General features: G+C 42.4%; 1 protein-coding gene across 2 annotated transcripts; it reads left to right on the top strand.

Moving 5' to 3' along the window:
• The first annotated feature begins 174 nt into the window (after positions 1 to 174).
• On the top strand, positions 175 to 19,751 carry LOC102057713 (uncharacterized). Of its 2 annotated transcripts, none has more exons than XM_055701375.1 (3): positions 175 to 358; positions 9,857 to 9,931; positions 18,375 to 19,751. In XM_055701375.1, exons 1-3 carry the CDS (start codon positions 333 to 335, stop codon positions 18,643 to 18,645), a joined length of 372 nt encoding a protein of 123 aa, XP_055557350.1. In that variant the 5' UTR covers positions 175 to 332; the 3' UTR covers positions 18,646 to 19,751. The 2 variants fall into 2 exon arrangements, with proteins under 2 accessions (XP_055557350.1, XP_055557349.1); XM_055701374.1 differs by having other exon boundaries at positions 225 to 358; positions 9,861 to 9,931.
• Positions 19,752 to 25,938: the final 6,187 nt, after the last annotated feature.

Below are 25,938 nucleotides of genomic sequence, written 5' to 3' on the forward strand. Positions count from 1 at the left end.
GCGGAGGTTTGCGGTGGGTCCCGCCGGCATGCAGCAGGGTGGGCGGGGGCCCACCGGGCCGGCTGTCGCCCCCGTTCTGCCCTCGGGGGGGGGGGGGGGTCCGGCCGCGGCCGCCGCTGCCCGCCGGTGCCCCGGGGGGTGTGGCGGCAGCCCGCTTCGCACCGCCCCGGCTCCTCCCCGCCGGGGTCCTCGCCGTCCGTTGCGCCTGCCCCACTGCTCCGCCCCGCCTCGCCGCCGGGCCGCCAGCGGGGTATGGTGACGGCCTTCGCCTGAGGAGCCGGGCCCTAGCGGGAGGAGAGCGGGCGCCGGTCGCTCGTCTTCGTCGCGCCGCCATGGAGGAGGACCGGGAGCTGGAGAGGTGACGGGCGAGCGGTGGCGGGGGGTGTGTGGCTGAGTGACCCCGAGAGCTCACGGCCTCGGCGGGGCCTCTCCGCCGAACGGGGCCCCGGCATCGCCTCCTGCCCCGCGAGGCCCGGGCAGCGTCGGCCTGGGGCCGCCAGGAACGGGCCCCCTGGCTCTGCAGGGCCCTGCGCGGCGCCGGGGCCCAGCGCTAGCGCGGCCGTGCGCTCCGGAGCTGGCTGCGGCTGCGGGGCGTCCGCTCCCGGCGCCGGGCCTCAGCCCTCGGGCTCGCCGGGGCAGGAGGCGGCGGGGTCCTGGGTGGAGCGGAGGCCCCTGGGCCGGGCCCGGCCTCCGCCGCAGCAGCGCCGGGCGCGGTGAGCGTGCGGCCCCAGCGGTGTGCAGCCTGCAGCTGGCGTGCACGGTCGCTTCGGGACAGAACTTTGAAGCCCTTGCGGAGGCAGTTGCAACAGAAAATCTTCCCCCCGTGATGGGAATACTCCATTGTTACAAATAATAATAAAAAAAAAAAATCAACTACTCTTGTGGTGCATGTTGGTACCATTTAGAAACAAGGCTCAGAAGTCGTAGGCGGTTCATCTTTCATCAGTTACCATTTGGTGATTAGATGTACTTGGTAAAATTTTGTAAAAAATCAATTCCTACAAATTCCAGTTTTCAATGTTGGAGATGTGCCAGTTGTCTAATTGTTAAAAATGCCCTGTTCCTTGTATGGAATAATACAAAATGCTTGGCAGCTATTTTGTAAAAAAAGAAAACTGCTTTCTACATGGTATTTCATTGGTATGAGAGGATTCATCTCACTGTACGTACTGAGTGTTCCCAAGCAAACACTGAGGATTAAAATGCAGATGTCTATAATTGGATACTCAATCACAGTAGACCTCTCTTACTTTTGCATTAAGAATAGACTTGCGTGTTTATATTGCGTTTTTTCCTGGTAATAATCCTACTTGTAGTTACTGGGATTTTTAGTTTTTAAATTTTTTGAGCATATTTCTGAGTAACTGCACTTTTCTTAGGGCTGTTTAAAAACCTGTTGCAATGAAGTGATGGCCAGGAGCTTTCTGAACTGTTGTTCTCCTCATGGTTCTCTCCCTTAACTTTTAAGAAACCATTTGTGAGAGTGCTTGTAGAAAATAACTTGTTTCTGCTTGTATCCGGCAAGTGTTTTAAATGGGCTAAGAGCGTTAGCACTGGGGTGGTAGAAGGGCTAGAGAGCATAATGCTTTCTAAGAGGCCTTTAATTCTTGGTAAGCTACTTCTGCGCTCGGATCATCAGTTTAATAATTAAAGCTTCTTTCTGTATATGCATGAATGTTATTTTTGCTGGTGCCATTCCAAACTTAAACCTTTTTTGTTTGTAGCAAGTCAAAGCCATGTTACTGTTCTGCCATGCTGTCTTCTGGCTGCTCTTGCTGTGCTGGGGACTTGGGGTCCTCTGTGTGGTTCAGGGCATGGCCACTCACTCTTTGGCTATAGCTGCCTGCTCCACCGTCACCTTCTGATGTTCTCCTTAACAAGAACCAGATTCAAAGTTTTATCCTGCCTCATGGCTTCAATCTGAGTTAGGATTTGCTATTCCTTTTGTGTGGCAGCATGGTAGATAATGAGGATGAAGCTTAATTATTTATCGAGTGGTACACGGTAGTGTTTAGCTGTCCGATGTCTTCAGTCCATGCTACTGTTCATCTCATCTCCACACGTGTTTAATTGGCTCTGAACACATTTTAAGTACCATATAGTATACTTAATGATCATTGCTTTCTGCCCTGGATCCACCTATTATTAGTTACTTTTTCATACCTTTAGCTGTAATAACAGCTGGGTTCGCTAGAAGCACCCTGAATTCAGTTCATGCTGCATGCATTTAGATGTCATACTTGTGTGTTTCTTACTCTAAATACACTTCCCCATACAGTCTTCAAGAATATAATACAGACCTGTATTCTTTGTTTTACAGACATTACTTCTTAGTTTTGTATTCAATGACCTGTTGATCATACTTTTCTGTGAATAGTACAGCAGTGGTAGTGAAGGTTTCTAATTTTTAGGCTGTATAATATGGCTTTAGCATACAAAAAACAGCATTTATGTTTTGTAGCTACAATAACAGCTTGAGATTTTTGTATGCGTGTTTTTTATTTAACTTACCACGGAGGAAAAAGGAGTGTAAGGAGGGGTCTCTTAATCTGGCTTGTTCTATTTCATCCTTACTGCCACATTTTCCTGCTATTATTTTTCCTTGTTCTATTTCATCCTTACTGCCACATTTTCCTGCTATTATTTTTCAGTTTTACTGTGTCTGATTCTTGCTTGACATTGTATTTGTTTTCCTCACTTTTAATAGGAAGTGAATGCTTCCTAGAAAGCTGAATACCAACTCACAAGTTACCATGCTGTTTAGTAATCTGGATTTTAAAACTCTAAAAACTGTAAATACCACAGGTATGTAAAATAGTAGTATTTGCTACATTCTACTGAACTCTTTCCTCTTCTCCATCTCACCCAGTAACCTTTGCTGGAAATAAGAACTGACGTTTTTTCCTGTGAACTTGCTGGTACATCAGTGAAGACTCAGAGTCTTGAGATACAGTGTGATTCTAAGAAAATTCTAGGCTAAATTCTGTTAATATATATAATTAATGGTATTGCGAAGATGTGACCCAAGAATGAGAGGGAACAAAAATAATGTTACAGGTCATCTGCTAGGAACTGTTTAGTCTATTTCCCCACAAGCATGTGTATGTGCTTTTCCTAGTTTATTTCAACTAAATATCCACTGGGATATTACAGAGGTCACAATTTTCATCTACAGAGGTCACCATTTTCATCCCTATCTAAAAAAAAAATCTTTCTTCCCCCTCTCCTTCCTAAATCGTCATCATGGTTCTCTGTGTTTGAAGCACAGAAAAGATGTCATTTCTCTGCGAATATAAAGGATGTGGCTTTGTTATACTGTGTATTATATGTCAAAATCCTTCCATAATTTGTCTTTCAACAGCTATAAATATTTCATAATATATGACCTTGGATACCATACCTTATTAGAAGTGCCTACCAAGCTTGTTTGGAGCATCATTTACTTGGGATTAAGTGTTTCCTGAGGAGACGCTGCTCTGAATCACAAGGAATGCTGTAATTCTGTAATAAGAGGCCTGTAGTTGAGTTGAGAATCAATACTCTAATTTTGTTGCACAGGCATCCACATGACACTTTTTAACAAGTGAGCTTTGGGCCATGGAGAAATTAATTAATATTCTTACTGTTGTTTTTAATAGTTATAATTGAAGTGCCAGGATTCAGTATGCCATTCTTTCCCATATTCATGGAGGGGAAAAAAAAAAAAAAAGTGGTCTGCAAACTAAAATTGGTATTTGAAATGGAGTGGTATGTTCACTACTCAGGCTGGTGAGAATATCAGCACAGAAATGTGCTGCAAATAGCACTCATGGGACTGACAAATAGAATATTTAAATAACTACGAAACCTGATCAACAAAGAATGAGAGCGTTCACATACCCAGTGTGGAGCATCTTTGCCTTTGAACAAATGTTAAGAAATTTGTGGCATGTTTGTGCCTTTTTTTTTTTTCTTTGCTCTTAAATATTGTGGCTTAGGCTTTGTTCTCAATGTTCCTTTTCATCAGTTTTCTTAGCAAGTGTGAGCAGATCAGACAAACCAGCTTGCAGGAGCCAATTGTAAATAACAGTGGCCTTCATTATTATTCCTTTATTGTAGAAGGCAGTATCTTCAGTCCTTTACTTGACTGAAGGTCTTGATATTAATTATTCAGATGTAATCAGAATACCAACATCCATTCTATTTCCAGTCCCATGCGTAGTTAAAAATAAGTTGTATAGTCTGCATAAAACTACTTCAAGAAAATTGATTTAAAAACTTGCTAATTTTTTTCCTGGGCTTGCAGCTTGCTGTCAGGAACTAGAGTCCCTCAGGAGGTAGGTTTAAGCGTGATTTTGGGGATCACAGTAGCCAAGCAGCCTGACCTTTGAGCTTGAATGGTAGTGGTATAGACTGCAAGGAGTTACTGATGCTATGAAGGTCTTTCACAAAGATGTTTGGTAAAGGAACCCCTTTGCTGACTCTGGGAGGTGTTGAATATGAACGCTGACCTCCTACTCCAGGTCTGTACACTTCAGTAGCTGATTGCATGCTATGAAGCAATGAAGTAGATATATTTTCATTGGAGCTCCCACCAGGATCTTTAATGAGATGATGGGGTGGGTGTAGATGGCAGACTTTATTAGGTTATGTGCCGAAAGCTCCCAGGCATGCCCGCGGTGGATTAAAGAGAGACCAAGGTGGATGGGGGAGCACAAGTAGTGCCTAGCCCTGGCTTTTTCCAGGCCAGTCCCAGGAGACACCAACCCATCAGAGGTCCATCTCTGCAAACCCAGAGGTGCTGGTGGCAACCCACAGCAAGGACTCAGAGGAATGAACATGTTCTCTGGGCCCCTCCTAGGGGTGGTCCCAGGAGACAGGCTCAGCCTGCAGGTGTGACACCCATCAGGATGAGTCAATGCTGAGGAGTGCCTTTGAGACTTATTGTAGGTGTTGCTGCCTACTCAGGTGGGATGCAGGAGAAAAGCATTGTGAGATTGCATAAGGCTTACTATGGGATGTGTAAGGGAGGAACAAAAGGTAGGGAAAGGAATAGATTCAGGTGACTTGGGGAGAAGCAAGAGTGGGGAAAATGGAAGAATAAGGGGATAAAAAGGTCTGGTCGTGTGTGAGAAGGCTGCTGGTTAGTACACTTGTCTGACCATGCCCTGCACCTGTTCAGTGCAGTCTGTCCTGTCTTCCTGTTAAATTCCTTTCTAACTCTTTCTTGGGTGAGGGACTCGGTGTGAGGGGAGAGGGTGTACATCAGTGCTAGTGACTAGAGTCAAACCATGGGGTCGAGGGACCATGTGTCCATGGTGCCAGCAACTGGAACAAGTGTAGGTCTGGATCCCAGCCAGAGCTGGGACCCTGGGCTGGAGGGCTGGGTGCCAGCAGCCAGGGACACTTCATGGAGTGAGTAAAAACCAAGTGTCAGACACTGGAGTGGGAGTGGGGACCTATTTATTTGTGCTGCGGTAGTGGAGCAAGTGTGGGCATGTTGGGGAATGTGTGGCTGCTAGTGAATATCCAGCTGAATCAGCTGGTGAGTGGGTGAATGAGGTGGGAGCTGGGAGGTGAGCCTGTATCTCTGAGAGTGAGCCCACGAGAGGAGCTAGCCTTTGGAGGCACTGAGGAGTCCTGGCTGGAGAGACTGCAGGGTCAGGGGTCTCCAAGGGCGAGACATGTGTGACCATGTGCGCCTGTGGGTTTCTACAGGCAAGACTACAGTGGGGTTGGGTGCTGGGGGACCTGGGAGTCCCAGCCAGCTCTGTGTGACGATCTGTACCAGCAATGGAATTGGGCTGGAATCTCAGAGGCTTCTGCACCTGGCCAGAGAGAAGAGTGGGATGAAGCTGTTGGTATGAGTGCTCTGTGTGTCAGTGATCAGTGTGGCCAGTGGTGGGGGGGTGTGTGTGTGTCTGCTGGGAGTAGATTTTCAGCCTTGCTACTGGTTGGACCTGTGCATGGGGCTGTGGCTGCCTGGCTTCTCGGCTGTCAGATCCAGCATGATATGTTTTCTCCTAACAGAGTGGTCTATAATTACAAACATTGGGTGGTCTCTGTAATGACGTGGTGCTTTGGTTGTCTGTAACTGTATCAGACATACCTCTTTATTACCAATTAGTCATTTTTCAGTCTGTCTGTTTGACCTTTTGGAAAAAATGATGAAGCTCTTGCCCTGAGTGAGGAATAGAAAATATCTCTGAGTTTGCCTGACTTGGAAGCCTTTAACGTTCCCCCTCTTTGGGCCCATGCATTTGTGATGCAAGTTGTTAGGATTTATGCAACGGGAGCTTTGCCTGTAACCTTGGAATATAAAGTCTAACCCCCAGAAATGTAAATAGGTCTTGGACCATACTCTTGAAGATAAAAGTATCACTGCTTATACCTTCATGTTACTGTAATTCTGCAGCTAAGCTTGATTGTTCAAAAAAGACTGGCACAGCAAGTTCTAAGTGGTGTTTCCTGTAAAAGGTGCCAGAACGATGACAGTCGTCTTAAATGTGCCCATCCCTAATTCTCCCTCCTGTCAGTCCCCTGATGTTTGGGTGGTTCTCATGTGAAAGTTGCATACCGTGTTCCCTTTGCTCGTGCTGCTGTTCTTGGAGCTGAAGCTGGCAGCCACAGGGCTGTTTGTATTGTAACCAAGACATAAAAATGAAGAGAATGAGCAATGCGGAGTCCCAAGAGGCCTCTAAAAGCAAAAGTAAAAACCTTGTTTGCATAGCTTTTAAGCCTTTGGCTTACTTGTGTAGAGGATATAAGTTCAGTGAGTGGAAACGCATTATTTCAAAGGGGATCTGAGCATTTTTTTTAATTTGCCTGTGTGAATCGAAAGAGTTTTGCTAAGGTGCAGTTATTAAGAGTGATGTTGAAAGACCAGTATTAGGAAGTGGTGTTTGGTAAGAAAGGAAGGTGTGAACTTATAAGGCTACTAAGATGGGCACCATGTTAGTCTGATCTTTGATACAACTAAAGCAAAAAAAAAAAAAAAAAAAAAAAAAAGTCTTAACTACCTCGGGGTTTATAGTTCGTACCTAAGTTAATAGAATTTGTGTCACCATATTTATTCTGATGTTTCCCCTAAAACTGAGTTGTAGCTGTTTAAAATACGTGTGTGTGCTTTATTAGTGCATTGTAGCTCAGACACTTTTGTTTATGATTTTAATTATAAAATAATGGCAGATTTTTATAATATAATAATAATGACAGGCTTTTAGTCTGCCTCCTGGTCAGGTTTCTCAAAACAGAATCACTGAGTTTGGTAACTGTGGTAAGTAAAATCAGACTACTCTTCTTTATTCTTTCTTCCCTCTCATCTGACACTGCTGTTTGAAGGCTCAGGACAGGCTTTTATAAAGGCCACATGTTTCTGCTGTCCTCACTATAAACTAGCTCAGGCTGCTCAGATAGCAAATTCTGGGTCTGGAGAAAAAAAATATCTTCTTAATTAAAATAATAAAAAAACCCTCTAATGTCTGGAGACCTGTGTATGGAACATCTCCCATTCCATTTCCATGAATGTCTGTGGTATGACTGGATATGCAACATATCCTCACAGTCAGATGTGTGCTTAAAAAAGGATTTGAATTACCCTAAGCCCAGCTGCTACTGAGATCATACCTATAACCTTATATGAGAGAGAGATTTTGTGAGGAACTGTAAACCAATATTGCCATTAATAAACTACTGCACAGAGAAGCAGTGCTACAATTTTTTGATGCGTTTCTCGATTGTTGTTTCTGTGGAAGTCTTGGACGCTTTCCTTTGCAAAGCCCTTTGAATGCAAACTCTCAAATGAAAAAGTTATGACCTGTGGGTATTTGCATGTTTGTCTGGCACAGATCTCAGCTTTTGCTGCGTGGAATGGTTTCCCCTTGGAACAAAGGAATATATATATAAAAGTTGATCAAGGATTATTTGTAAGTTTGAGAACTCGTGACTAATTCTGGAGGCTCATTTAGCAATCTTTAGCTAATTGCTGGAAATTACTATAAAGTGGGGAAGTAGTTCCATGGGAGCTGATTAGTAAGTATAAAATATGAAAACTATATATAAGCAGAACTGCAGAGTAACTGTAGAAAGAGTAGCTGCACCTTGGTGTACATTACACTCGCATTCATTTAGCACCAATTCATTTTCTATTGCCAGGGTAAGCCAAAGCATTCCCAAAAGCAATACAGACAGAAGAAAAAACGTCTGTGTTTATAAAATGTGACCAGCCTATACTAATGAATGAACGAGTCCACAATCACAAACGTGAAGGGGAGCCAGTAAAGGCATATGTTAAGACCATAACAAACTGAAAGTTAGATCTGGACTGACAGATGTAGGTTGCTGTGTGACTGCATAACATTTTCTCATTAGCCACTGAAGGAAATTCTGAGCTGCTTATTTTTGTTCCCTGTTATGCACATGCAGTGTATGTGTTTAAACCTAAGGCTTCTGGTGTTTTCTATGTAGACTTTTAATAACCTAAATGGTAATAAACCACTCTGTTAGGTGTTTAGAGCCCAGCATTAACTTGTTAGATCTTCAGATGGACCCGCCATGTAAACCACTTTTCTTCTCAGACCTGCTTCTCTATTAGGTGATGACTCAGGACTTCTCTAGACTCAAATTTGACTTAACAAAACTAATACTCGGGCATTTTTTAATCTGTGGCAAAGCAGCAAAATCCTGCTGTGCTGATAATACCATAACAATGTGTTGGGACATGGCTTCCTTGAAGTTTGAGTTGAAGTCTGTTGACAGTTACCTTTTTTGCACAGTCTAACACACACTTGTACTGTCAAGGTGATGATCGTGTTTCTGATGTAGTCCAAACAACCAGCAGCCATTCTGGCACATTGTAGCTGGGAGAGCTAAACAATAAATACCCTTTGTATTACCTCTTACCTTCAGTCTTACCCGTGTCAGTGTTGTTAACACTTAGCTTCGTTTACTGGATATTATGGTCAGGTGTAGCTTTACTTTTCTGTCTTGCAGTTATTCATGGTTGACTTCTGTAGTTGCTTACAGTTAACTAACCAAATTGTTAGTTTATGCGTTCAATTTATATAATAAATGGCTTACATTATCCATTCATTTGTTTTCACATTAATTTCGACCAGGAACTGTAGAGAAATTACTTAAGTGTTATTTGAGATGAAAATTAAATTGTAAAGAGAACTGAAAGACCGACATTGCAGGAGTTACCTATAATTAGCATAATTAACACTCTCCAGTGGTGTCTTATGTGGGCACAGTTATTTAATTGCTTTAGTGTTAGTCTGGCCAGTTTGTTCTAGAAGATGCTGATAATGTAGAAGTTGGTCATTTTGGATGGCAGCAGATCATAGTCACAAAGATGAGCTCTTCCACCGTTCACACAAAGCTAGTACAGTTTGACAACTGGTAGTTGCAGTGATTTTACTGTCATCTGACTGCTTGCTATTTTACTGGTGGCAGTTAACTGTGCTCAAAATAGGTCTGCTGTGGTTGAGAGACTTTAGGAAGAACCTAAGTGAAGTGACAGCAGGGAAGAGCATTCCTAAGGTGAAATAACAGGGGCTGTGCTTTTTCAGTGTAGTACACCAGTTTCACACACTTTATTTCTAGTGTTCAATTAGTGTTGCAATTTTTGTATTTGTAGTTGTACAAATATTGCATTTGTAACAGCTTTGATTGTTTTTAATATGTCAAAATGTTTCTTTAAAGCTTGGTGCATAGGGATCTGAACTATCTTATTAAGAAAGTCAAGGTGATTTTGGTAGCCTCTTTATTGCTTAATTCATTACAGTGAGGAAGCTTTCCGCTTAATACACATAAGTGCATAAGGTGACCAGTTCTTGTGTTCTGCAAGCAGTAACTTTTTACTTTTCCTCATATTTAGGAAGGCTGTGGAAGAGTTACTTAAAGAGGCAAAACGTGGGAGAACCAGAGCTGAAACAATGGGAGCCATGGGTTGGTAAGTTGTGCCAAGAAGAAATGAATGCTATGACTGATGCCTACATAAATTTTACATTTAATGTGTGACGGAAGTCTCTACCTTTTAATTTGCTTCATGTTTAAATAATTTGTCTTCATCTAGGTATGAATTTGTCTGGGAAAAAAATTGAGTCCAGATAAGAAAGAAGTTCAAGTAAATTCTGCCTGCATGAAATTTCTTGACTGAATGCATTTGAAATCAAAGCAATTGGAACACTGGGAGTAGCTTCTGTAGTAGTATTGCCTTATAATAGATGGAATTGCTAAGTTTGAATTGGAACCTCATGAGTCTTTAAAATACAGGGTAGCTTCAGTGTGCATGTAGTTACATACAGGCCATGTGTTACTGGGTTAGAATCTGTTTAAGTAAAAAGAATTCATAGCCTGAAAAAGCAACCTAAACCCTTAAAACAATAAAAATAATCAATGATCTAGTAGAGAATCCATGTGTAAACTGCAGCCAAAAATGAACTCGGAGTATAATCCCATTTTGGAAGGAGGTATTTTTAAATACTAAAAAACCTGTTAAAACCCAGGGGCTAATTTGTATAGCAAGTGGGAAAAGAATCACTGTATTTAAATCTTAAGTGAAATACAATATTAATTCTTCAAAGCAGTATTTCAGTTTTTACAGCTGGATTATCATGGAATGTAATGCATGTAATTGTAATTAAAGAAGTAATAACGTGCTGAGAAGAGTCATTCATCTAAAACAGCATATATGACTTTGATAAGAAGCTATTGGATCTAGGGATATTCACCCTAATAGCGCACCAGTTGACTGCATTAAACTCATTTGTAGATAAGGTTTGGCTTCCTCCACCAACAGTAGTGAAAGATAAGCCTGCACTGTTAATGAAGTCCTCAGCTGATTTTTGGGCTGTGTTTTTGTATCTCTGAAGAGATTAACTGTTTTCAGCAAGATGGTGTTTTAATTATTTATGGTTTTGAAACAAATTTTGGGTTTTTTGAATATTTTACCCAGTATTTCTGCTAGGGATGCACTTTATACCCTTTATGTTAAAATAGTTAAATTGGTTTAATCCCCTAGAGTGGTTATAACTATACTAATAGAGCATGCTTTTGCCTTGTCAGTGTCCCAAATGGCCAGGTAAACCAGTGCAGATAATTAGTACCGTGAAGTGTTGCATGCATCCAGTTACTGTGAATTTGCAAGTTAATTCCAGGTATGGAGACTAAATATTTCAGTTGGGAGATAACCGAGGGTCCCTGTGCAACTTTGCTGCTGCTTGTGCAGTCTGGAATACCTGCCAGGAATGTGTATGCTTTTCTACTCCTGGCCCTGGCTACTTATTCCTTTCTGTAAAAGAGTAGTGGTCCTGCTCGGCTGGCTGTGATGATGGCTCAGGGTAACATGCAGTTTGCTAAAGCATGCCCAAGACCTGCCAAAGCAAGGGATACCCAAGGGTGACCTGTTCTTCAGAACAGCTACAGATTCCATTAAAGTGAAATAGTGTCTGGCTAGGCAGACACTTTAACCTCTGTGTTAAAGGTGTAGGAGGAGAGGATTGTCAAGAAGGCTTCAGGAAGAGGAAGACTTGTTGACATAGGGATTGGCATGGCGATATCCTGAATTGAGACTGTTGAAGTAAGGATGCTTTCAGCTGCAGAGGAACATGAGAATAGCAATACTGGGTCAGACAGAGGATCCGTCTCTGCAGTGCCCTGTCTCCATCAGCGGCCGGTACCCAGTGCTTAGGAAATGGAGCAAGAAAAGTACAAGAAAGTAGCAGTACTTCCTCAAGGTACTATCCCAGCTTCGGGCAGTCTGCAGCTCAGGATATCCTGCACTCAGAAGATTTTATTTTTTTTTTATATGATGCTTCTCCAGGGATTTTTCCCTCTCTGAATTTATCCTTAGAGAGACTGGTAGTAATCCCATTTGTCACAAATCTGCTGCCTTAGAGTTTGGCATAGGCTAGTGTATAGCTGATGTAAGTGGCTGTAAGGAAGGTGTAAAGCCCCCCATAGGCAGACTCCCAGTAAGGCCTCGGTGTTTAGTTCTGCAAGTGCAAGAAACAGAGCACCAGCTGGAAGCTGCCACTGCTCTTTTCCTTTTAATATTTTTCATGCCCCATTGTGCTGTTCTGGTCCTTTTGAACTGGCCCAGCAACTAGGTATTGCATATATGCATGGGAGATGAGATAACCAGTAAGATATTTGGAAGGAAACTTAACTGTGCTCAGCTGAGTATCACACTTCAGCAAAATGCCACCAGATGTAACTGATGTTTCAGTAAATCCTGAAGGGCTTTAGAGATTAGATCCAGGACTGACATGTAACCTTGCAACTCTAAACTACTTGAGAGGAAGGTTACTGCTGCTCTGAGCTCTGTGGACAGCAATTGAAATGAGCAGAAGAGTTAGTTCGTGAAAATGTATGTTAATAGACCAAATCCAGGAGAGCATAACTGGTAGAAGCAAAGAGACAAGGTCATCACCAACTTGTCTAAAAGCACAGTCTTAACAGGTAAAACGCAAAACCTTCCTTCCTTGCCAAACTCAAAATGCTTACAGGTTTGTTTCATGAGGACTCAGCCCTTTGTCAGAGGAGTCCTGGAGAAGAGATGCACAAACCCTGGAGACATCTAGTGTAAGGCCATCAATCCTGCATGGGCACTGCATAGTTGAAGCAACTCGGCCTATGAAGAAAAGATTTGTTCTGCCATCTGTCTTTGGGTAAGGAGAAGCAGAGGCTGCTGCTGCTTGTACTTCTCTGATTACAGTTTATGTTGCTCTCCAGCAGCTGTTAAATTCTGGGAAATACATTTCTGGAGTCAGTGGCATTTGACAGGAATTGGTTAAAGGGAGGTGTGTGGGGGAGGTGGCATTCCCAGAGGGGGGGAACTATTGTGCATACCTTTACAAAGGAGTAGTGTCTCCTGGTGGGTGTTGATGGCAGCAAAGCTTTAGCCAGCAAGCCTCTGAACACTTGTTTTCGACTGCTTTCAGGTTCAAGCCACTGCTGTGTTGCTCTCCGGAGTGATTAGTTCTCCATAGCTCAAGTACACTGTTTGAAGAAGTTCCCCAAGCACCCCTGCCTAAATTTTTGCTGTCTCCTTGTATGAGATGGATAATCAGCTGCTGTTTGAGCCTAAATTGCAAGCATCCAAGCTAGCATCGATGACAGCTACAGAAAAAATGTAGAAAGCAGTCATCCTTTAGCCTACCGTCTGATACAAAGACTTAGCCTTGAAATACGGGACAGTGTCACTAGTAGGTATTTCTTCCGGTTTTGGAATGTTTTGCCAGTGTTACATTGTCTTACAAGCTTGCTGTGGATGGCATGGGTGGGTGCTGCAACCTGTAGGGGTTAGATGCTAGTAGGAGAAAGGCCTGTCCCAGACAGGGAGGCTGGTGGTGGTATCAGGCAAGAGTTTATGCAGGAAGAGAAATTACCTGAGACTCTAGACATGGAGCAACTGTCAGTGTTGCCAGTGGGGCTGCATGAGCCATTAGTTGGTTAAGAGTCAGCTTGCTGGCCTCCACACTCAGGACTGCGCAGATTGACACTATCTAGGTCCAGGGCAAATTAATCCAAGAAATACTGGATATTCGTATTTGTAGATCTCTCATTATTGGCTTGAGTATTGACTTGTGCCTTGGATGTCCTCAAGATTCTTGTTCTCAGCACTGCAGTATTTCTAGTTCCTGCAGTGCTCCTTTTGTATGTACTCTATAGTGATTCTTGTTGGGAGTCTCCAACATCATTATGATACCACATGATGTAGATCCTGCTGACCATGTATCTGGTTTAAGCATTAGTAGAGCTAATCAGAAGTAAGAAAATGTGTGAGGGAAGGGGAAGAGAGGATCTTCTTCTGAAGGTGTCTTAATCCTGGAAATGTTGAGCAAAAGAGCAGAATCTCTGGCTGAATCACAGTCATGCTGCTGTGATGCTCAAACTTTTGAGATAGGATATCAGAACAGCTGTCTAGAAGTTAATATTTGAAGGGCCAGCTGGATTCAGGATGGTAAGTTGTGGACAAATAGTGTACAAACACTTGAAATGGTTAGATAAATTTATCCTAGATTCATCAGAGAGTATTGGATACAGATGGATTAATGTTGTAGAATATTTGGGGTTTTCCATCGTGTGTTTAGATAAAATCAACCTATAAGCTCGGCTTTCCTGAAGTGGTTTTTTTGGTCCTATGTACATAATTCATAAGCTTCCTTATAGCACTGGAGTTATGTCCTGTTTTAAGGGGTTGTTGTGCTTTAATTGAGAAAGGCAGTTACAATGCCATACAAGCTACTGTGTGGAAAAGTTCTAGAGACTGACTTTGTTTTCACTGGCATATAGGTCTGATCTTCAAAGACGATGGTAGCAAGTGCGCTAAGGCTGAACTGATTGTAATCTTCCCTGCTTACTTGAAAAGCTTACCTAAAATATGATATGGAAACTGGGATTTTTTGGGATAGTTTTTTCAGCACTGCCTCATAAGAGTAGATGAAATTGCAAAAAGAAGATACATTTTGAAAGCATGAAATTATTTTTAATCCTATTTCTTGTAAAGCAATCCTAAAATTGCTTTCATTCCTATAGATAGCTTTCTGTTCAATACCAAATCTGTTGAGAGTATTGCAGAATATAAAATAATGAAGATGAAACTGAAGCGTTTGAGGGCACTGAACTGCGAAATGCTGTATTGCATCTTGTCTCTGAATGAATGGGTGTTGCATGACTGTGCAGAAACACTGCAGTGTGATTCCCCTACACCTCTTCCATTTGAATGGGAAGAGGAGGAGAAACAGGGTACAAAGAGAGATTGCAAAGTAAATACGTTAAAATCTTGTAATAGGAGCACAGGTTCCCATCCGGCATCCCGGCATCCTGCCAGCTGTATCTAGCTGCCAAGACCATAGTCCTCCCAGGTGTCCCCTTTTGTGAGTTCCCTTGTGAAAGGATAACGGCTTAGATTAGTTGGTTTGGCAAAACAACCTCTAGCTGCCTTTTTCCTCCCCCCCTCCCCCTTCAGTCACTCTTCTGTTAAATACTGTATTTTCCATGGCATTTTGGAAGTGGTAGGAATGTACTTGTAAGTTCATCCGTAATGAATTTTATTTCCTGGAAAGATGTGATTTACTCTGTATACTGAGGCTTACTGTGCCAAGCTTGTTTGGTATGTCCAGTTACTCAGCAGAGGAGAAAAGACTGTGGTGCATGGCACTGTATTCTTGTGTCTTAAATGGTGTCAGCATGTTTAGCTGTTAAGAACTTGTATGGTACACTTCTGTGCTGAACCGCACTGCTACACATGATGACAGGTATTGACTGGAAATTCTGTTATTGCACAGATACTGGCTTAAAATGTCAAAAGTAGAGTTAAGATACTACCTGTGTTCACAATAATGGATTTCATCTTTTTTTACTTGCTCAACATGTGCTGTTGACTCTTCGTCATTGCATAGTGGAGAGATTTTGGGGGGTGGGGGACTTATCTGTGGTGGGAGACAAGGTTCTGTGGGTAAGAATAGCTTGGTTTAGCTTACTGGAGCACGCAAAGCAAAAAGCAAACTCTTACATTGAATGAATACATTGCTGCAGAAGTGGAGTCCATTTTGTAGACAAGACTGCTCTAGAATTGCAGGTTGCTTGCTTGCTTTGGTCATGACAGCAGCCGTGCTTCAGGCATGCTTCAGTTTGGAACTGTAATGTTCTTTTAACATTTTTGTCTGTTTGTTTTTAAAGAAGAACATTTAAAATCTGTTCTGTGGCACTGTTTACTAGTCAGCGGTATTGCATTCCACCTTGCCTAGGCTGAGCTTGCCTCCCAGCCCTTCCGAACTTAAATTGAGGGCAAAGCAGTCATTGAACTGAGCGTTGCAGGATCAGATGTACAGCGAGCCCAAGAGTTGTCTTTGGGGAGGTCGATTTTCTCACCACTAGAAATGCTTTCAAAGGTATCAGTGGATTAATACAGATCACTTGTAATCTTCACAGTTCCACATATACCATGGATATATTTAAACATTATGGGCTTGTGTGTATGCGTGTGTAACGTAGCACGTGCCATACATCTAATTTTCTTTAAGACTTAAAGGTAGAATTTGTTTTGTTGAAGTCTGAGGTCAATGAAACTAAGGAGTACTGTTTCTCTTCAGTGATGTAACTTACTGCTGCTCTGTGAGAGGCCAGTGGCTCGTTTTTATCAGTGTATAATGGTGAACTAAAGGTGTCTCTTAGCTGACTCTGAAGCCCTGCATTTCTCATAAGTTTTCATTCTTAGTATAGCTCAGGCAGCACTTATAGTGCCAAAAAGAAATAAAAACTTCATCAGGGTAAATTTATTTAGGGCAAATTGTCTCATTCTTGTGTCGTATATATTAGTGCTTAATCCAATGCATTACCTCGTAAGAAAAAGCAAGAGGAAAGAGACAAATGAGAAATAGTTTTTGCCTGGATTGCGGCCTAGAGAAAGCTGCCCTCCTTGGTATGAAATGTTGAGGTTTCACAGTTTCATGCTGGCATAAGATAAACAGAGGACTTGAATGTTGGCTGTTCTGTACTATGTCTTGACTGTAACCTGTGCTATGGCGTGTTCAGCACCATGTTCATAAGTGATGTAGCTTGAAGTAGAAACCCTATTCTAGTGACATATGTTAGTTTTGTATTTTTACTTGGTAATACAAGTAATGGATAAATACTGTCTCCCTAATAACTCTAAAACTAGCTATGGTGTAGAAATGTGTCAAGAAATACCTAGCAGAAATAAAACAGTGTGGCTGTTTAATGTATATGTCAAAAATTGCTATCATAAGTTCTTTGAGGATTTAGGTTAAGAACAATTTCCAGTGATGTTTAGCAGGCAGACCTAAAGTAAAACACAGAATCAGAGTATCACAGAATGGTCAAGCTTGGAAGGGACCTCTGGAGATCATCTAGTCCAACCCCCTGCTAAAGCAGGTTCTCCTAAAGCAGGTTGCACAGAGTCACATCTAGGTGAGTTTTAATGTCTCCAGAGAAGGAGAGTCCACAGCCTCTCTGGGCAGCCTCTTCCAGTGCTCTGTCACCCTTAAAGCAAAGTTCTTCCTCATATACAGGTAGAACTTCCCGTGTTCCAGTTTGTGCCCGTTGCCCCTTGCCCTGTCACTGGGCACCACTGAAAAGAGCCTGGCCCCATCCTCCTGACACTCGCCCTCAAGATATTGGCAGACATTGATAAGGTCCCCTCTCAGTCTTCACTTCTCCAGGGTAAACAGGCTGCCCAGCTCTCTCAGCCTGTCCTCATCAGAGAGATGCTCCAGTCCCTTCATCATCTTTGCAACTTTTTGTAAGACAATGGTAAATGCCATGTCCAGTTAAAAGTCCTGAAGTATGATAAATAATCAGACATAGGGTCTTCATTGCAATTTCCTTCTTGTTCTGATACATCTGATTATTCAGAGGTGTCAAAGGTTTTTAAATGCTCAGGGTATAGTTTCTACACTTACACAAAATATTCAAGTAAAATAGATACCTTAACGTTGTGTTGTTAGGATTCATTGACTCCATAGTTGATTCAGTTAAGTGGCACTGTGATCTCTTTAACAGCTCTGCTTTTTTTCAGAGTAATTCCATAACTTCTCCATTATCATGCAAACTGAAAAATGTTGTGAAGGCAAACACCAGGATGGCTCTCACTATAAACAAAGTCTTCAGAGTGATTTCTGCAGAAATATACTTAAATTTGTTTTTTCTCCTTCCATTCTTTGAGATGATAAATAGGGAATAAGTAGACTATAGCTGATATCAATGAGATCAATGAAATGTACAGTACTTGTTTACTAAAACTAGCTCATAAGTTATGTGCAGAAATGTTAAGCTGCAAGAGGAGAAAGTCGGAAACAATGCAAAAGAGTTGAATAAGTATGCTTTCTGTTCAAAAAAAAGAAATAAAATGTTTTGTTTGGTGGTTGCCAGATACAAGTTAAAATTGGTATGCTCGTGTATGTGTTTTATCACTACAGCTGTTTGGGTTCTTCATGCAAATCTATTTTCTACTTTCTGACTATCTCAGTTTGTTGGGTAATGCTGACTTTAGTAGATTATTATCTTATAAAACATTCTGATTTGACCTAGAATATGTTACTAAATATTTGATTCCTGAATACTGAAGTTAAGAACTGCCAGCCTTAAAATACAGTCATCCTCTGCTTCTGCCTGCACGCACTACCTTGTGAAAATCATGTGGATTTTCACTGTGTTGAAGTAGAATAATTTTCATCCTATCAAGAGTAATATAAAAGGAGAATAGAGACAACCTTGAGCATATCTTTCTGTACTGAGAGTTTACACTAGGTGGCATGCAAGGAAAGCCAAAAGCACAAACCTGTCTTAAAATTATTGAAGTTAAAACAGCAGACTTGTTTCAGGATGTTTTTATCTTGTCTTTTGATCACTTTTAAATGTCTTTACAGGTTGAAATGTCCTCTTGCTGGTACAAATAAAAGATTTCTTCTTAATACCATCAAAAACACGTTACCGTCTCAAAAAGAACAAGACCAAGAATGTGAGGAAAAGGAGGACAATAAGGAGCCTGAGCCAAACAAAAGCAGGAAAGAAGAAAAACCAAAGAAACACAGAATTCACCCATATACACCCAGCTTTCAGTCCAGACGTAGAGTCAGCTACTCTCCTCCAAGGCACCGAAACAGGAACCAGCACACAAAGGATAAGCATGAAAAGTGATCAAGCAAACGATGGGGAGAGGAGAGTGCCGAATACATGGTGTTACAAGCTGGGAATGTCATTACGAATCGGACTGCAGGGATTGTCTCGCTTTTTCAGGAAAAGGTGCTGTTCAAAACTGAATTTTGAACAGTTGCGTGTGTGAAAAGTAACCTTGAGGTAGCTTTAGAAAACTGTTCTTTGGGATCTTTAAGAGAAAAGCAAAGTGCAGCATAAGTCTTTCAGCTGTTTTAGAACAGACGTTCCTTTCCCTTTGCTTCATTCCTCTCTCCCCTTTTGACTAAGCTTAGGGTCTTAGTGATGGAGTGTGATACACGTGTCACTGTCCGATACAACTCATTTAGTCATGTCACTCCTTTGGAAATAAATTTAAATTGCAGAAATCTATTTATTGTGTAAAGTTGGAAGAACTTCTTTGCTGCTAACTGATAAAGAAGTTTTGCGTGTTTGAGTTAGTTTAGTTACAGAATCTAGAAGAAGGGAAAGCTGGTCAGTGCCTGACCAAGCACATGCATTTCGTATAGGGTATAAGAATTTGCTTTCTTTAGTATAAAAAGAACAAATTTAAAATGGGCAGTGCTGGTTTTGCTTTCCAGGAGGGACTACCAGGAAAGACTGATTTTGCTTGTTATTGTATATTCACAAACCTGTCATAGATAATAATAAACGTTACCCCTAAAAAGCCATAACTGCAATAATTGTCTCTGTTTAGACTTCCCTCTGGAAGGAAGTAGTTTGAACAGTCTGTTGTCATGGTGCTTTCAAAACAAACCTTGAAGACAAAATTACCTGTCCACTGCTAGAAAGTTACCAAGTAAGTGTGTAATACTAGAAATACAGAGGTGATGCTTCAGTACAGTAAATACAGCCAAATGCTCACTCTCCAAGCCTGTGTGACAGTTCTGTAGTGGTACAGTTCTTAAACATGTGACTTGGGGCACACGAGATGCACGTAGTCATGTTCAACATCTCACTTGTGTTTGCGTTACGGTAACAAACTTCTGTGTGAAATATTTTGTACGTCGGTATTCTCAAAAACTAGTTGTTTTGAACATAGGTTTCCGTTTTTAAGTGTGTTGACAATAAATCAAAAATGCTCATTCGAAGCGCTTTGTGGAATTAATGCTTTTAATGGGTTTTTTAACTGAAACGGGCCTCTAAGGGAAAGGAGCATCAGGGCCCCGTGGTCCTTCGGTGTTGTGTCAGGGCAAGAGTGCCACCTATAGGCTAATCTATACCTTGTCTTGCTGTACTTACCTGTCTGTCTTGGAAAGAGCGTGTTAGCTAGGGGATGGGGAGACCAAAGTGGAGATCTGCTGTGGCTGAATTGTGATGCGTGAGCTGGGAATTACTCTTCTGAGTAATGGGTAGTTAAACTGGTGTTGAGTCCAGCGGTGGCTGCCAGGGTCAGTGTATCAAACAAAGTAGGATACTTCCACGTTACCACTGAGGAGCTGTGGCCAGTTTCTCTATTTCCTATCAGGAACCGTAACACTAGAACTCCCAGCCTTTCAGAAAATTTCCAACAATTTAAGTGGCATCAGTTGAAAAGTAGTATCTTTTGGAGAACGTAGGGCTATCTTTGGTTTAAGTAAACATATGCTATTTGCAGTCTATTTTGCTGGACATTGGTTGTGTTCTAATAATCCTTTTCAGAAGGACAGCTCTTCTAATACCAGCTGGGCTCTACTGCAGCAACAGTGCTGAAAGGATGTGGCTTTGCAGCAGAGAATTCATCTCACTGTTGGTCAGGTTTGGGACCAGAGATGTTCCACAGAACAAATCTCCATGAATTATTGCTGGTCTGGCTTGTGGTGATAATACGGTGTCCTGAGAGTTTGCCACACGCAGGCCTTCAAACACCCCTTTAGGATGAGTGCTGTTGTTGGTTCTACGTTAATTTAAGCCAGGCTTTCAGGTGGGGAAAGTGATTAGAGTGTGCTTTCAAAATTGACTTGGATTGTTGATGGGGAGTGCTTCTGTACTAGAATTGCTCAGCTAGAGGATCTGATATGGCCTAAACCAGATAGCTGAAGAAAGCCTGTCTTCATCAGTGGTGATAGGTTCAGGTCTAATTCCACTTTTTACTTACTAAAGCACATACGGGAATTACTAATCTTTCATTGGTTCATTCCATGTTTTAGTGCTGTCTTTCATAAGTGTACATAATAAAAATCGCTGCTGCTTGTTAACTGTTCTTAAGGCAAATTTTCACCTGCTGATCACTTTTTTAGTAAGTAATGATTAAATAAATAATGGGGTGCATAAGGCCAGGTTTGTATTGTGTCTGCAGTTGCTTGTATTGTGCAGCACCAGCATCATGTCTGTAAGGTGTCCCTGAACCTTAAAGCTTGAACATGACTGTTCAAAATGTGGTATTAACTGCTGTAACTCCAAACACTTGCTACTCGTGAAAGTGCCTAGTCCTTAAAATAAATAAATACATAACGAAATAAGTAGTGTGTCCTTGGTCTCAGCTTCCTGTAGTCGTGCATTGCAGCCTAGTTGCTCAAAGGAGAGGGGAGTGCACCTTATGTTTAATGTTGCTACAGTGAGAACTTTGAAGGTGTTCATTGTGTATCTGAGCTACTAATGTTGTCTTTGTTTAGATTCAGTGCATGTTGTGCAGATAACAAAGTTTATTCAGGCTATTCTCTTGCCATAGCCAGAAGAACTTCTTAATTAAATTTTATTATTATGTTGAACAGAAGCCTCCAAAATGTTCATTTTCATCAACCTGAGACTGAATGTAGGTCATAAAACAATGTGAAAGAAGAGGAGAAAACATTTTATGAATCGGCTTTATGAAATACTTCTATTAATTTTGCCTGTCAGGGAGATAGTAATGTGCAGTTCTTACATTCATTGTATGGCCTCTTCTCTATTGTAAATCCAGTTTGAATTATTTACAATGAATCATGGACATCTAAGAAAAGCACAACAGATTTCACTTATAACGTGACTTAAAGGCAAAAATAAATCCTGTTTTTTAGACTGATCCAGTCTAAAACAGAAGTTTCTTGAGGTGCAGTTGTAAGAGCGTTCCTTAGTGATTATGAAATTTCTACAGAAAACTAGTTAACAAAGGAGATGTAAATGTTTGTAGATCAATGGAATAATGTAGCAGGAGGGGGTTGCTTTTCCTGCACAAACAGAACTGGTTTTTGTCTTGTGGCTGCAAGTTGATCACCAAGAAGCCTGTTTCCTCTCCTGCCCTATTGGAGCTCTCATTAATAATTATGTGTTTTCAGTTAATTAAACTGGAACAACACAAAAGTGGACTTGCTTGGATAAGTAGCAAGAAAACATATTTCAATTGTGTTTGGAGAAGGATTTTATTCATTCTTATCAGTGGAGTCACTGATCCACCAAATCTTTATTCATGTGAGTGATCTTTGCACTTGCAAATAATCCTGTTGTAGCTCACTATCTATGAATGAAACTCTTGTCTGCATTAATATAAACTCTTTGTTTCAGTGACTGTCAATAGGAAATAATCAAGAGTAAATGTTAAAAAGGGGCATAGCTCCAATTTAAAAATAAAATAAAATAAAAATTTTGCAAACTATATATACATTCACAAACTTATTTCCAGGTGCAATAGTCTTAAGACAGAAAAAACCTCAAATACTTTTATGCCAAAAATTTAGCAGCCTCTCAAAGTCTGAAATGAACACTCTGGATGTATCTTCCTTATTTATTTTACATTGGTTCAGTATTGCTTAGACTCTAAATTTACCAAATACCGTTTTAGGAACTCTCAGGCCATTAGCCCCCACCTTATAAAATGGTTGTAAAAGCCTGCATCTGCAGTGAATCTCAAAACGTTGAATCTCTATCTGTACACGACAAAAATAAACCTTTTTTTTAAAGGAAAGCAAGAAGCATATGGTATTTTTACACAAAACTGCTGTTCATACAATAGTCACTGCTACACAAAACAATGAGCCTTGCGTTATGGCTGGATTGTTGAGTGTCTTGGTTTCAGCTGGGAGAGTTAATTTTATTCTTAGTAGCTAGTACAGTGCTGTGTTTTGGCTCTGATGTGAGAACAAAGTTGATAGGACACTGATGTTTGTAGTTGTTGCTGGGTGATGTTTGTACTAAGTCAAGGACTTTTCAGTTCCTTGGGTCCTGCCAGCGAGAGGTCTGGAGGGGCACGGGAAACCAGAGGGGACACAGCCAGGACAGGTGACCTGAACTGGCCAAAGGGATATTCCATACCATGGGATGTCATGCTGAGTATATAAGCTGGGGGAAGAAGGAGGAAGGTGGGGACATCTGGCATTATGGTGTTTGTCTTCCCAAGTAACCATTATGCATCCTGGAGATGGCCGGACACCTGCCTGCCCGTGGGAAGTGGGGAATGGATTCCTTGCTTTGCTTTGCTTGCGTGCGCGGCTTCTGCTTTACCTATTAAATTGTTCTTATCTCAACCCCTGAGTTTTACATTCCTTTCCGATCCTTCTTCCCATCCCTCGGGGTGGGGGGGAGTGAGCAAGCGGCTGCGTGGTGCTTGGTTACTGGCTGGGGTTAAACCACGGCATTGAGCCGAATGGTTTAGGCTAAGGAACAGTGTGAGTTCTGCACAGTTCTCCTGAGAGCATCCCCTGTCTGTTATATTGCAGTCGCACAGGGCTAACTGCACAGATGTGTGGGAAGTGGCGTGGTGCCCTGGGGCGGGGTATAGTCCCCTGCCATCTTGGGGTAGGTCTCTGGAGTTCAGTTCCACATCTACAACTTCCCTGTAGGATCTTTGGCAGGTTTTCTCATTGCATTGGATACATCTGTACCATAAAGAGTAGGTTTTGTGTGGTCATAAGCACTGTAAGGCTGTTTCTCACCCACCTTTTGTCCTCTTGGCTACTCTGCAGGTGGCCGTCAGCTTCTCAGGGTGGCTGCATTTGACGAGGGCCTGTGGGCTTGTGCAGCCCTGTGGCCTCCAGACCCTGGGGGCACTGCTGTCGCGAGCCTTGACTGTGGATGTGGGCAAGCCATGGCCACCACGGCTTTGGCAGTGAACGGGGCAGAATCTGGGCTTACTTGCTTCTCTATAAATAGAGATTTGCGATGTAGGAATACACAGAAGATCGATACATAGGGATACTTTGAGAAAATCACATCACAGCCTCGCGTTGATAAAACCTCAGGCACCGTGTATCGCCTGTGAAGCACCGTTGTGCTCTGGAGAATGGCATGACAGACTCATGTTCTGCCCTCTCACTGTCATTGCAAGCTGGAACATGGTCACAGAAAGAGCATTACAAGGATATGACACTACAGTCACAAAGGCAAAAATCAAAACTGTCAGAAATTGAAGGCAATGGCATCTTTAACGCGGTGGGTGAGAAAAGGCTGTCTAGACCACAGTAGAAAACCAGTGTAACTGAGGAGTTAATTGGACTCTTTTAAGTCTGAAAGTAGAACCCAGAGAGCCAACAGAGACTCTTGCTAGCGAGCAGAAAGGACACCCTGCTGCTCTGGGCCACCCTTCCACCCACACTGGTTCAGCTTTTTGTGGGGGGAGCCGTGGCCACCCCATCACGCCCAGTGCATGTTCCCTTGGGTGGCAGATGCAGCACAGTGAGGGTCTTCCTTGGCCTCCCACCGATCCTGACCCATCTCAAGTCTGTGCTGAGATGGCAAAAATTCTTAATATTTGTCAGCTTTAAGGCTAAAGGCACAAGTCCTGGAACTTGGTGGAGTTGACTCTGACGTGTCACAAGCATACAGTAATTAACATAATAAAAAGTAACACATAGTACTGTAGCTACTTAATCATTGATCCTTTTACACTGTACGTTTAGCAGTTTCAGTAAAGCTCACCTAGTGGAGGTCCTTCCTTGCTTTGTGCCTGCGTGGTTGCAGCTCCAGCAGGTTGACTACCACGAGGCTCCAGCTTGGGGGCATTCAATTCCGTCATGGAAGATCTGGAAGAGGAACATGAACACAGGACCATGGTATGAAAGGGAGAATGCAGGGATGTGGCCTGGTGTTTCCTTGGGCAGTTGGCATGGTCTCGCTTCTCCCTCCGGCCGAGCAGGAGCACACACATTCACCTCCAGCCAGGCATGTCCCTGGTCCTCTGCTCGCCATGAAACCCATGGCCCAGCCAAGCTGCCTGTGCTTTCCTGGGGCACACAGACAGGAATGGAGAAAGTGCAGAAATTGCTACAGGAGCAATATTACACACAGCTTAATATCAGTTGTGTAAATACAGCCAAAGTCTGTGTTTGGGAAGCGTGGGTGGGCATTCTGCTTGAGGCTTTGTGTCCTCTGAATTCTCCAGCTTTTCCTGGAAGGGAGCTGCCTGTGTCTTTTAAAACATCCTATGAGGGATGAAAGTTTGCCCAGCACTAGTCATTCAAAACATCTGAGAGAAAATATGCTAGGAAGCAGTTAATCCATCAGCAACAGCAACGACAGACAGTTCCTGGTAATGAGCTGTTGTTTAAGTTCAATAATAAGAATATTAAGAAAGCAGTATAACACGCAAAGGAAAGTAAACCCTGCGTGAGCTATCGCTTTAGCTTAATCCTGTGTATTATATTCAAATACAGTTTTTCTCTCCCTATCGTATTAATAGACACCAGAGTAACAGTAAAAGCCAAAAGGAAGGAAAGCAAAATAGTTGACATCTGGATGTCTAAACTTGGACAACTCTGCCCAGAGCAGACCCTTAAATTAAAACATCACACTTCAGCATAATCCAGTGTGTTGCTAAAGCACCGGAGAGGTGGTGTGGCTGGATTTCATGGCGTTGCTGGTTCAGTTTCTAACACTCCTCCAGCCAGTGCTGGGTGGTTAGTGCCTCTCTGAACCCATCCATGCAAAGAAGGCACTTGCAAAGTCCTTGGAGGATGGAATGCATTTTGTCTAGAAAATAATCTAACTCTGAGTGTTACCTCCTTCTTTCTCTCCTGGTCTCAATTTATTAAGCTGAGGGATGCCTCAGGGAGAGGTTAGTGAAGTTTCCCGTGGTCTGGCCCTGTGCCTCCCTCCCTGAGGAGCCCAGCAAGATGCTGTGTTGGACATAGCTGCTGCAAAGACCTCCTTCATGTCAAACACCTGAGACCATTCTGGTTAAATAAATCTGTGGGAGAAAGTATAGGCTCCCAGGAAAGCAGATGGTACCGTGTCAATGAGTAAATCGTCATCTGGTGTGAATCAGTGAGGTTGTGCTGCCGTCAGCAGAGCCGAGCTGGTTTGCACCAGCTAAGCACCTTGCTCTGCCTCCATTGAGGCACTGGCATGTAGGATGAAGGCAGAGGGAAGCCAGAGGAGTAGTGTGGG

The sequence above is a fragment of the Falco cherrug genome, chromosome 2, assembly GCF_023634085.1.
Source record: "Falco cherrug isolate bFalChe1 chromosome 2, bFalChe1.pri, whole genome shotgun sequence".
Classification (NCBI taxonomy): Eukaryota; Metazoa; Chordata; class Aves; order Falconiformes; family Falconidae; genus Falco; species Falco cherrug.